This window comes from Eulemur rufifrons, chromosome 7, assembly GCF_041146395.1.
Source record: "Eulemur rufifrons isolate Redbay chromosome 7, OSU_ERuf_1, whole genome shotgun sequence".
NCBI classification, from domain to species: Eukaryota; Metazoa; Chordata; class Mammalia; order Primates; family Lemuridae; genus Eulemur; species Eulemur rufifrons.
The window spans coordinates 264,587,270-264,599,708 of NC_090989.1; the positions used below are offsets into that span (position 1 = coordinate 264,587,270).

Genomic DNA, 12,439 nt, shown 5'->3' on the forward strand with positions numbered 1-12,439 from the left:
ACCTGTCTTTTGGACTGAGACATCTTTATTCTTTGTCTCCAAATGAAAACTGCACAGAGCATGGCTGTGTGTGTGTGTGTGTGTGTGTGTGTGTGTACAGAAACCGCCTATTCTTTTGGATTAAATTTTGCAGCCTAGCTGAGTGAGGAGAATTTCTCCCACTCTTTGAGCCCACAGCAGACATGTTAGGAGACTGCTGCTGCTTGCAACACACCCAGAGACGGTGGGGCAGGTGACGCTGCGTGTGTGCTCGGTGTCTCTGGAAGTGTCTATACAGATGTGTGCTGCTGCTGCTGCTTCCTGCCTTAACATTTCTGGAGCCAACACCCACCCACTCTTACAGCCTCTCTCTCTTTATTTTCAAGGAAAAAAGAAAGAGGCAGACAGAAATAGAAGGCAAGCGACAACAGCTTGACGAGCAGATACTTCTGCTGCAGCATTCCAAGGTAAGCGCTGATCCCAGGAACCCATTCCATTATTAGACATGCAGATCACACTCCGGAGAGCTGGGCAGAGCCTGCCCTGCCGTGAAGGCACTGCCGCCAACCGAACCAGCCTTTTTCATTCAATCAGGAAACCATCTCTTGGCTTTTCTTGTGAATTTCTCCAATTCAGGGCATTGTTACAGCATTCCAATTTCTGCAAGCATGAGATTACAGCGTGCATGTGGACGGGGTGGAGGGTGTGTACATCTGAAATGTGGTGGCTATATATAGCAATTGGATGAGAATACTCCACAGGGCGGGTGAGGTTGTGTGCCAGGGCTTTTCTCCTGTGCATAGGTGCTGGGTGTGTTTGCTCAGGGGCTCCAAAAGGTACATTTAACAGAATGGGTTTTTTTTTTCATTAAAAGTGTTAATATTTTCTTTCTTGATATGGAGAAAAGGGAGATAAAACAGTGTGATCTAAGAATACAACCATGTATTTTAGATTATTCATTTATTTTATTTCTACCTTAACAATTTTGAAAGTGTTCTGTGAGAACAAGCAGTTGGGTCAAAGATGGCTTTTATATGATTTGACTTGGTTGGGTCTCCATTGCACCATGTTAAAAAGAGAGGGGAAGAGAGAGAGTGCGTACGTGTGAGAGCTGTTTATTTTTTCTTTAAAACATAATGCGCCTTCACAGTTTACTGGAGGATGTTGGGGAAAAAACACATAATGCACTTAAGCGTTGTAATTGATTACAGCCCAGCAGAAAGCTCTGTCACTGTCACAAGGATCCCACTGGCTGCAGAATGTTGCTTTCTGCATGTCCAGAGAATACTGTGACCACATTCCATTCCCATGGCCAGCAAGGAATTGCTGCTTGCCTGTGACTGTTCCTGGGCTATTGGGGGGTTTTTTGTTTGTTTGTTTTTGTTTTTAGGAAAACCTTCCACTGTTCATCTCATGTTGCTGTGACATTGTGTGCACAGAATTGCATTTCTCAGAGGGCTGAGTGGGAAGGTGGCACTGACTTTTGGGGTGATTCTAGGTATAGATTACTTGGACGTTTTAAAACAAGGTGGACCTTTATGGTTGCATTTCTCGTTCTTCTCTAGAAAACAGGTTTGTGCTAAATGAATCCCCAGAATGAGAATCACCAGCAAGCTGGTTACTGATTTCAAATAGCAGCATGACCTCTATCTGCTTAGCATGTGTATCAGCTCACCATCAACTTTAAGCAGAGAAATGTGCTTAAAAGGAGGAAAAGCAGCATGATTCTGAGAATATTACTAATTTCTCTCTGTTCGTCCTGTAAATTCATTTACAGACCTCTTTTTGTAGGAGCTTGCATTATATCCCATATGCTGTTGCTCTGTCCTTACTACATTCCTGAGGGAGGATTGAGGGCTAAAATTAGTATCCTCTTCTTGCACAGAAAGGGCTTAAAACACTTAATAGAACTGAGTGAATTGTTCAAGGTCAACCTGGACAGAGCTGGGTCTCTGGCTCAGAGTACAATCAATTCAGTACAGTACTTGTGGGAGACCAAAATGTACTAAAACCTCAGTGAATTCTTGGTTAAAGGTGAACTTTAAAATAAGAGGACTGAATGAATAAGAAGCTGCTTTTGACTAGAAAGCTTCTCATCTCTTTAAGGTCGATGTAATTCTTTACTTTTGCATTCCTTGAATCCAAAGTCAGGCTAAGAACATATGTCAGAATATCAAGGGTTTTTGTCCCTCTTGTCATTCTGGGTGCCACATAAGATAGCAAGGGCTTGTTTGTGGCTGAGTCCAGCACAGTGTTACTACATTCTGTTCATATTCCATCTATCTATTTTTCATCCACCCATCCATTCATCTACCCACCCATCCATCCATCCATCCATCTATCCATTCAATCAACAGAAACAACAGTAAAAATTACTTAGTTTTGCATGGGGAAGCAGTGAGCTTCCTTCAGGAACTTGAAAACAAGGAAATCAGATAGTTCTTTGTGATTATCCTGGTAAAATTCTCCGGCAGTTGATGAGATTGGCTGTTTAAGGGAACACCCAACACTTTCACCAAGGTTATCTTGCTATTGCAGGGGTTGGGGGTAGGGGTGCTGGAGAATCCTGGAGGTGATTGTAACGTAGTAAGTGGAAGCCAATGCATTATATTTTTCCTGCTCTGGGAAAGGCTTGTGTGGACAGAATGAGGGTGGATTGTTAGCGTTGGACATTGAGAAAGGAAAGCTCAAAATTAGCTGGCTGTGGTGGTGGCTGAGGCAGGAGGATTGCTTGAGCCCAGGAGTTTGAGGTTGCAGTGAGCTATGATGACGCCACTGCACTCTAGCCTGGGCAACAGAGTGAGACTCTGTCTCCAGAAAAAGAAGAAGAAAAAGAAAAAGAAAAAGGAAAAGGAAAGCTCAGAGATTCCAAAGGGGGCAATGTTTGTCTGGTACTACCTGCAGAGAGACCTCCAGCCCTGGGAGGTACCGAGTTTCTGCGTGCTGATGAGGTGGGGTCAGTGGTAGAGTGAGGAGGTCCTCAGGCCTCACTATGGCCCAGGTGAAACTTCCTTCATGACTCTGCCTCTCTTGTTCTGAGTCCATCCTTCCTAAAATAATTGAGTCATTTCAACATAAGGAAGGGGGTGCCTGATTGAGAGATATGGTCACTTCAGGCCTGCCAAAGGAGTATGTTCCACTTCAAATCAATAAGCTGTTGACTGAACTTGAACAGGGTGAGTCCTCTTCCCTGTGATCATTCATTTTGCAGTTTGGTGGCCTCACACCTGGATGGAAGTAAATTCACTGAAGTTCTGTTTTCCTCCTCCATGAGCCTCTCTTGGTCGAGAGTCTGCCAGCTTTCTCCCGGCAGCACGGGAGGCTTGTCATCTTCTCATCCGCCCTCAGTAATAGTCATTATTTCTTTGAGTGCCTAGCGTGTGCCTCGTACTTTACATACATACCCTCAATAATGACCACAAGCTAGATGTTACCCTCCCCATCTTGCAGGTATAGAAACGAACTCATGGGGTCAAGGAGTTTGCCCAAGAACATAAAGACTACAAGCGTGAGGGAGCCTAGGGGGAGCCTCAGGGCTGTCTGCTTCCACAGACCATGCTCTTTCTAGACACTGTGCTCTTTGAAAGAAATACTGCTTTTGAATAACTTGTCTAGAGACATGCCAATGACCATCATTGCTGTCTCTCTTACTCTAAGTATATTTGCATGGACTCCAAAAAATTTAGATTGTGTGGAGACATGTCACAGTGATTAAATTCCTGGAAGTTCTCAATGTTAGGAAATATGTCAGGAGTCGATATTTATTTCATTAATTTACAAAATCCCAGATGCTTGCTAAGAAAAAAAATATTCTCAGTGCAAAGGTAAATGGGAAAACATTGGAGTTAGGTTTCATATTTATTAAGATATAATTTTCATATTATTTATATAATTCTCATATTCTATATCTTAAGATATAATTTTCACATATGAGAATTATATAATTGTCTTATTAAATAGTCGGTGGACACTTATTCTTAGGCAGTGACATGAATTATTTAGACAGATTCACTGGTCTCTGGTTAAAGGAAATAAATAGAAAGTAAGACAATAGTCTAAGCACTGGGGTATTTGTTTAATAAACTTGCTCATTGAAATATTTAGGAGTATACAGGGAGTTAACCCACAAAATGGCATATCATTACCTTATATATGGACTGTGAGCAAATTCTATAACACAATGAAGGACCAAGGTATAAAATGTTGAAATATTACCTGCCACACCCCAGTGATTAGGAATCCTCAAGTTACTTTGAATTCCTGGGTAAATTAAACTCATATTTCTTTTTGCAAGATTCTTAGCTATAGTTAGTATCCAATATTTGTGATGTAAGAATTTTCAAGAAATACAAGTAGAGCCAGTAAGCAATTTTGATAGCAATATTATTTTGCTGACTATAAAAGGAAGGAATATATGATCATCACAAAAAATAAATTTAAAAGTATAAGAAAATGTAAAGAAAAAAAATATCAACTGTATACTCACCACCCAGATAGAACTCACATGGAGGTATATCCTTCTGTACTTTTTTTCCCTATATATTTCTATAGATTAAGACATGTCACCCTTATTCACAGGGCTTACCAACCTGTGGGTAACATGAAATTATATTGACATCAGTATCCAAATTACATTAACTTTTATCTCTTTTTTGATTTTTATATATGGGCTTTTTAAATTCCCATAAAAAATTTATGTATTTTTTTTATGAAATCACATCTAGCATTCTTTTACTTTGCGATTACTGAATTTGATGTCATCCTTGGAAAGAACCTCCCCATCTCAAATACTTACCAGTGATGTTTCTTATACTTCAATAGCATTAATCCATCTAGAATTTATTTTCCTATAAGGCATGAAGTTAGGGATATAACTTTACTTTTTGTTAATGCTAGCCACTTGTTTCAATATGATTTATTGATTAATTCATCCTTTCCTGCACTGACCCAAATGTCTTCTTAATCACATACATAATTCTTACTCATACTCGAGTCCATCATTTGTAGATTCTTTTTATTCCATTAATCTGCCCATTCTTGTGCCAGTACCATTCTTATTTCATCCCTATAGCTTTTTAATATATTATTATATTTCATAAAGCAAGAGTTATCATTATTCTTCTTTTGAAAAATTGTCTTGGCTTTTTATTTCATGGAAAACAATTATTTATTTTTATTGTTTTTATAATGTGACTTGTGATTATGTGAATTTAAAAAAAAATAAATCAACTACTATATTATACCAGCACAGACCAAATTTAATATTTCCTTTTGCCCCTTGGTTGAATTACTAGAGATTTGTCTATTTTATTGGTCTATTCAAAGTCCCAGCACAGAGTAGGCACTAAGTACGTATTGCAACATGAATTCCTTTGGGACTGTCACATTTATAAAGGTTTGTCTGACAGAGTCAGCACTGTCAGAATCAAATCGTTAATACCACATCTTCAATACATAAACTGCCTTTGAATTATTTATTCATGAGCAGGGAACCCTTACTCGAGTTGTCTTCTAACCCAAGCTATGAAAACTGTCATTATATTTTAAAGACCACAGCCTTTTCTTTCAAGAAGACTGAATAAAAAATGATCAAAGAGTGAATTGTGACCCTGTGAAATATTTATTATCAACCCACCAAGGTCATTTGCTGAAGAGCCGAAAGGTATCAGGAGGCTTGCTGCAGAGATGTTACAGTGTCTTTCACTATGTTGAACCTTTAGCACTAATTTTAGACTTTCCTTGGGTATGTGTGAAAGGCCAATTTCAAATTGTAAAATATTGAACAGATAGGCACAGAATACAGTGGAAAGGAACTTTGTATCTCATCCCTTCTTTCCTTCACGTCTTCACTTGAGCTTTAGTGAAAGCTAAAACTTACTTTCTTCTATCAGAAGTCTTGTGGCAGCTTCTCCCTGTGAAGTCTGAATCACGTAACAAAATCTCAAAACCAAACCAACGTCTTATTGGGAGTTAAAGAGGAGGAAGGAAAGGGTGAGAAGGATTGGGGAAGGGGAAGAGGGAAAGGTCATGAATGAATGACTGAAAACATAAACACAACCATTGCCTTGCCCTGAATTTACCACATCTTCCAAGAGAATTGATTTTAGCCATATTCCAACCACCATTCATTAATATAGCCAATATCAGCTTCAGCCAGATTACAGGTGAATGAAGGATTTGGAGTAAAAATCATAAAAGTATAAGAAGGAATCACACGTGAATATTTTTATAGCCTAAGGGCAGGGAAGTCTTATCTAAGTATGATGTCAAAGCCAGAATTAGAAAGTAAAAAGATCGCCAGATATGACTTATAAAAATAACAAATGTCTGATCAGAAAGAAATTGGAGGCTTACTACCAGTCCTGATTCATCTCCCACTCTGCCCCACGACTGACCCCAGAAACTCCTCACTGTTTACTTGGATCCCCTCGAAAAGTGGCTTTTCCCCTGCAGTTCCCTTCTCTGTAGCTGAAAATCTGTAGATTGGATTAGATGATCTCTGAGGTCTTTTTTAGTTATAATAGTCTAAGATTTTATATTTGCTAAAATACAGTGTGTGTGCATGGATTTTCAATAATTCATGCATTAGACACGTACTTATTACCACCCATAGCCTCACATGTCAGCCTCTGTGGATGAACAGAAGATACAGCCCCTGACTGCCAGGGACTCGGGGGTAAGTGTGGAAGGGAGAGCATCAGTATGGAACCCCCTGTGAGAGGGGCTGGAAAACAGTCATCCACGTTAGAGAGTAGATCAGCGGTGGCTGATGACTTCATAAATCCTATTTGGGGATTCTCGGGTGATCTTACACAGAGGCTGGACAGTAGAGTGCATGTTCTGACTTCAAACCCCGCAGCCACATCTCACTACATTGGAGACCATGGACAAGTTACTTAATATTAGCTCCTACCTCGTGGGATTTCTGTGAAAGTTAAGTGGATTTATAAATCACATAACGCAGTAAGAGTTCTGTAAGAATTACCATCACCGTCACCATCATCACCCAGTACCTTGGCTTCAGAGATCATTTATGTATTGATGACTCCAGCCCAATTGCCCCTGAACTCCAGGCTTCTGTGTTCCACTGCTTTCCTGACATTGCCACTTACACGGATATCACTTTCATTTAGAAGCCTTCCAAGCTTAACATGCCCAAAATGAGAGTTTTGATTTTCTACTTTTCTATCGTTTGTTCTTCCTCTAGTCTTCCCGACTCTGATTAATGATACCACCATGCACCCTTTTGTTCAAACCAAATATCTGTATGTTGCCTTTAATCCTTCCCTTTTTCTCATCCCCCACATCTAATCTATTGGCAAGTGATATTGATTCTACCTCTGAGATACGCCGCATGCTTTCCATTCCCTCTGCTTCTGCTGTTTCCAGCTAATATGCTCCACCACTTGAACAATGCGATAGACTCCCATCACTTGTGCTTCGTAATCCTGGCCCTCGCAGGCTGTTCTTCCTGTTGAGCTTAGAACAAACAGAAAACTCCTTAATAAAGCTACAGAATCCTGCCTAATCTAGCCCCCGCCTTCCTCTCCATCTTCAACTTTTTCTGCCTTCCTTCCCCACTGCCTCTCATAATGGTCCAGCCACTCGGGCTTTTTTTCTGGTCCACAAGCACAGCAAACTCTGTCCCTTCTTCCAGGCTAGTACATTGGCCAGTCCCCCTGCCTGGAATGCCCCTGGGATCTCAGCTCAAATGTTCACGTCCTTGGAGAGCCCTTTCCTGCCTAAAGTGTCCTCCCTCGGTCCATCTTTGGTGCATTGTCCTGCCTCCCTCCTCCCAGGCAGCACTGTACTCCGAAATTGTCCTGCATCCTTGTTTATTGGGATGAAGGCTCTGCGAGGGTAGGGACTTGCCTGTCTTCCTGGGCTGGGTCTCAGGGACTGGCAGTGTTCCTGGCAGGTAGAGAAGGGATGCGGGAGCCACCGCTCCTGCAGTGGGGGTGCTGAAGGAGAGGATGAGGATGAGGAGTTCTATTTTAGACCACTGTGTTTGGCCAGCCAGTGAAAAAGCTCATTTGTTCTCCAAGCATTTGGGTAGTCACAGGCTCTCGTGCACTACTACTCAAATCGTGGCTCTCAGACTAGCAGCAGCAAAGACAGCATCACATGGGAGCTTGTTAAAATTCAAATTCCCAGGTCCTACCTGCCTTAGAGAATCCACATCGCTGTGGGTGGGGCCCTGGAATCCTTGTCATAGCAAGCTCTCCTGGTGATGTTTATGTTTGAGAAGCTCTGTTCTAGTTTTGTTTTCCAAAGCTGGGGTGGACCAGTAGAGGAATAAACAGATTTACTTTAGGGGCTGTCTTTGTCCTGCCTTCCAGAAGCACCCATCAAGGCTCCATTTGTCTGGCTGCCAACAACCCAGCCCCTCCTTCCTTGTCCTGACTCTTCATGGCTGCATCCATTTGACACACATGAAATTTGACAGTTCTTCGCACCTGTGAGCTGTGATACATTTGGGGAAATATATGTTATTTGGACAGTAAGGGCCAAACAAAGAGAAAACTTTTTTATGTTTAGTTTCATTTCTATAGAGTTATGCTCATCACTAAATTCTGAAACCTCAGGCAGTCAGCACGAGCCAGAACAGTGCAGGGGAAACCCATAATTCCTGTTATATTCTGAGGGCCTAACCCATTTGGTCCTCGGGCCAAAAGGAGGGAAATTTAGAGTAAATGTATTTGAATTTTTGGTTTCCACTGGCAGCATGACTTTGGAGCCAAGTGAAAAATCAACTATGCTTTTTTTTTTTTTTTTTTTTTTTTAATGTCAAAACACCATTGTGAAACAGACTTACTAAGAACAGGCCTACTACTTTTTTCTGTTAGAGCCGCTCTTCTGGGTTCCTCCTGTTGGGGACGTTTTTGATGATGTCACTGCTGTCTCAAGGGAAGAGATAAGTAGAGGGACATGGGCCTCTGGGTGCCCAGGGTCACCAGGCTGCTTTGGCCAGAAATGAGGGTGCTAGACTCTGCACGTGGGGGCAGGAGGCTATGTGAAGAAGGGCAGAGGGAACATTCCCAAGAGTAGCCACTTCCTTGAGTTGCAAGAAGAGGTGGCTTCAGAACATGCCTGCTGGGGTGGAGAAGGCTAGGACTGCCCAGGGCTGCCCTCTAGAAGGGTTCTCATGCCAAGACTGGAGATGCCAGGATATCTGTCTCCTGAAATCCTAGGGTTTTTACCATCTGTGGTTTGGGCCAGGTTAATGCCAAACAATTTAGCACAGAAAGCACTTGGAAGTGTGATCCCTGCCCCTCCCAAGTAGTTAGAGTGAAGGAAAATCCATTTACTCAGTCATTCACTGGAACTGGGCTAGGTGCTAGAACGAATGCAAAGGTGAATAAGGGACAGTCCCAGCCTTGGAGGAGCTGGCGGTCTAGCAGGGGAACAGATGTAAAAAGAAATAATTTGAGGACAGTATGAAAGTGCTATATGGTATTGTCCCTGCTACATGAGACAGAGCAGAGAGACGCTGATCTTGACAGCAGAGGTGGAAGAAGACTTCTCTGGTGGCATTTTACCTGCTCTTTCTCAGGTGAATGGAGGAGAGGCCAAGAAAACAGGACAAACATCAGCAATAACAAACATTTCTGTAGTGCAAAGTATATGCCCAACACTTTTAGTGTATGAACTAATTTAATCCTTATAACAACCCTCTGAGATGGGCACTGTTGTCGTCTCCATTTTACAGATGAGAAAACTGAGGCTCCATGAGGAGGAGCCTGTCCAAGGTGATTCAGCCAGTAAATGGCAAACTGGCTCCAGAATCTAGGCTCTTAACCACTGTTCGACATGGCCTCTCCCAATCTCCTCCTGAGAGTAAATTGTAAAGCCAGGTTATAGGTCAAGAGAAGAAAAGCAATAATTATCCTTCTACTTCAGCGTTGCTACAAATGAAAAGTTTATTTTGCATCTACATTGGATCGAATATCTGAATAAAACACAAAAACAATAATTGATTTAAAATTGGACTCTTGCAATATGCAAGCAGGATCTGTCTAGGGAATTCTGAGTGGCTTAAGTGGACAACAGTGGTTCTGATTTTTTTTCCTTCTGTAGCCCACACAGAAAGAGTAACCAATTTTCCCCACCTATTCCCACATTCTGAGGGAAAAGAATCTCTAATAAGGCTTTGGAGAGCCACCAACATAAACAAATTGTACTGTGAGGTTTTACACGTGATTCTATATTATTAAATGATGCCCTATAACTTAAAAACTGTATGTTTTTTATACTTACCTTGGTGGTAGATGCAAACTATTTATATAGAACACATTTATAGACCACATGTTACCAACGGTGTGTAATTATTTAAGCATACTGGAGTGTGGGGGTGCTTCCTGTCTATAGTCACTTTAGCAGTACAGTTAGAAATGACTTCTGTATGAATGAGCTCATGTCTTTGAAAATTGCGGGTCAAATGCTATAAATTTGCTTCTCTATGTGCTGTAAGAGTAACCAAACTGATCTCCACAAAATGATGTGTAATGAAGAGATTTGTAATTACAAGACAAGAATAACACCTATTAAAGCCATAGCTACCTGGACATGCACTGATGGTGCATTGCCAACGAAGTGCCTGTCCTGGAAGTGCAGGAGTTCTGGCCGGATTGAACTTGCTCCCAGGCATCGCAGGGTCTCCACGGTGCTGAACGACCCCTGGACTGCTCAGGAGAGTGGTGAATCAGGACCATTAGTGAAGTCTAACTTATTAGTACTAAATGTTAATAATTTTTAAAAACTCATTTTGATAGGTTCATAATAAGTAGCCCTTAATCCCACATATAACGAGAGTCTATGGAATTGTGCACCTTTTGCTCATAAGAGCTACAGAGAGTCTGCGCCAAGCCCAGATGTCCCAGCTCTCAGTGGTTGTGAGAGCTCCCTTTCCTTCCACCTTGCTTGCCCTACCTGATGAGATCAACTCTATGGACAGAGTTGATGCCAGGGAACCCAGGGACCTGGCCCTTACCCTGTGTCAGCTGGGTTCATAGCTGTTGTTCCTTCAGTTACCCACTATTGTGGGGAAGACTTGGTCATGTGCCCTGTGTCCTCACAGTGGTTTTGTCCTTTGACCACTGACCTATCCGTGGACACGCTCACTGGTCCTCAGCCATCCTGTGCTGGGTCCAGTCCCTGCAGACATTCAGTAGCTGCCTCCTGCCACCTAGGGGACATGTAAGTGGAAACCCAAATCAAAATTCTCCTCACCGACCTTCCTTGCTATTCCTTGTAGGACGTTTCAACATGCCTCTTTCTTGAGCTGTTTTCATCTCCCTTCTAAAAGCAGTAATTGCTCCCTCCCAACCATTGCCCTGAAACACAAACTTTTTATTTCACCTTACAATGCATTAGTACACTGGCACAGGTGGGGTGTATGATTTTTATAACGTTTGGAGACTACTGCGGAGGATGGTTGGAAATCATTAAAGGGTTTTTAAGAAGAGGCACGATATAGATTAATCTTTTAAAAAAGAGCACTTTAATATGGACCAGATATTAGGTGATCTTAGGAAACTGTATAATAGAGTCATAATTGCATAAAAAAGTCCATATTTTTTAGAGACTCATACTGAAATATTGATGGGTGAAATGTCATGGTGTTTGTTATTTACTTTAAAATGCTTTGATGAAAAAATATATAGGAAAATATGGCAAAATGCTTATAATTGTTACATCTAGATGATGCTACATGGGCATCCATTTATAGAGTTTACTGTTTTTAATTTTTTTTAATAATAGAAAATGATGTAGAAATAAATCCCTTTGGCGGTTCTCTGGGGGTTGGGCCCGGGGGAAGTAGGGAGCCAAGTTAGTGAGGAGGTGAAGGCAGCGATTCAGGCGAACACTGATGAGGGGTGGAGCTGAAACAGCATAGGGAGGGGAGGGTGTGGACTGAAAAGTATCATCTTGTCTGTTGTCTTCCCTCATTCCCACAGTCCAAAGTGCTTCGGGAAAAATGGCTGCTGCAGGGTATACCCGCTGGAACCGCGGAAGAGGAGGAAGCCAGGAGGCGGCAGTCTGAGGAGGATGAGTTCAGAGTCAAGCAACTTGAAGATAACATTCAGAGGTAGGTCGTTCCAGCCCAGGGTCCCCATGAAGTAGCTTCACGGTGCAGTAACTACCGCTCTCCTCTAGGGGGCCGTCCTCAGTGCTGTCTCCTTTTCCAGAGCTTTAGAATTATGTTCCTAAACAGAGCACATTGGTATCATTTAAACTTTGCCAGATGACCCAGAGTTATTTATTACCAGAGTACTACTATTATATTGCGCTGTAGTACAGCACAGCGCTGTCTTCACAGGCCACCGAGCTGTTGTGATCAGCTTGCCTCTTCGCTGAATGCTCCCTTCTGAGTTCTTGGATCAGCTTGCATCTTTCTCCTTCTTTGGGCCAGGTTGTTAGCCGTTATTGCTGGTGTAGTAGGTCTGCTTCCAGATTTGCT

At 42.0% G+C, this 12,439-nt stretch overlaps 1 protein-coding gene across 6 annotated transcripts in view; it reads left to right on the forward strand.

Moving 5' to 3' along the window:
• PALM2AKAP2 (PALM2 and AKAP2 fusion) overlaps positions 1-12,439 on the forward strand; it is a 313,634-nt gene that overhangs the window by 67,539 nt on the left and 233,656 nt on the right. For all 6 annotated transcript variants that reach the window (XM_069476663.1, XM_069476664.1, XM_069476660.1 and 3 more), the window contains exons 2-3: positions 366-446; positions 11,937-12,067. In XM_069476663.1, the coding sequence (XP_069332764.1) occupies positions 366-446; positions 11,937-12,067 (212 nt within the window). The remainder of the gene's footprint in view (positions 1-365; positions 447-11,936; positions 12,068-12,439) is intronic.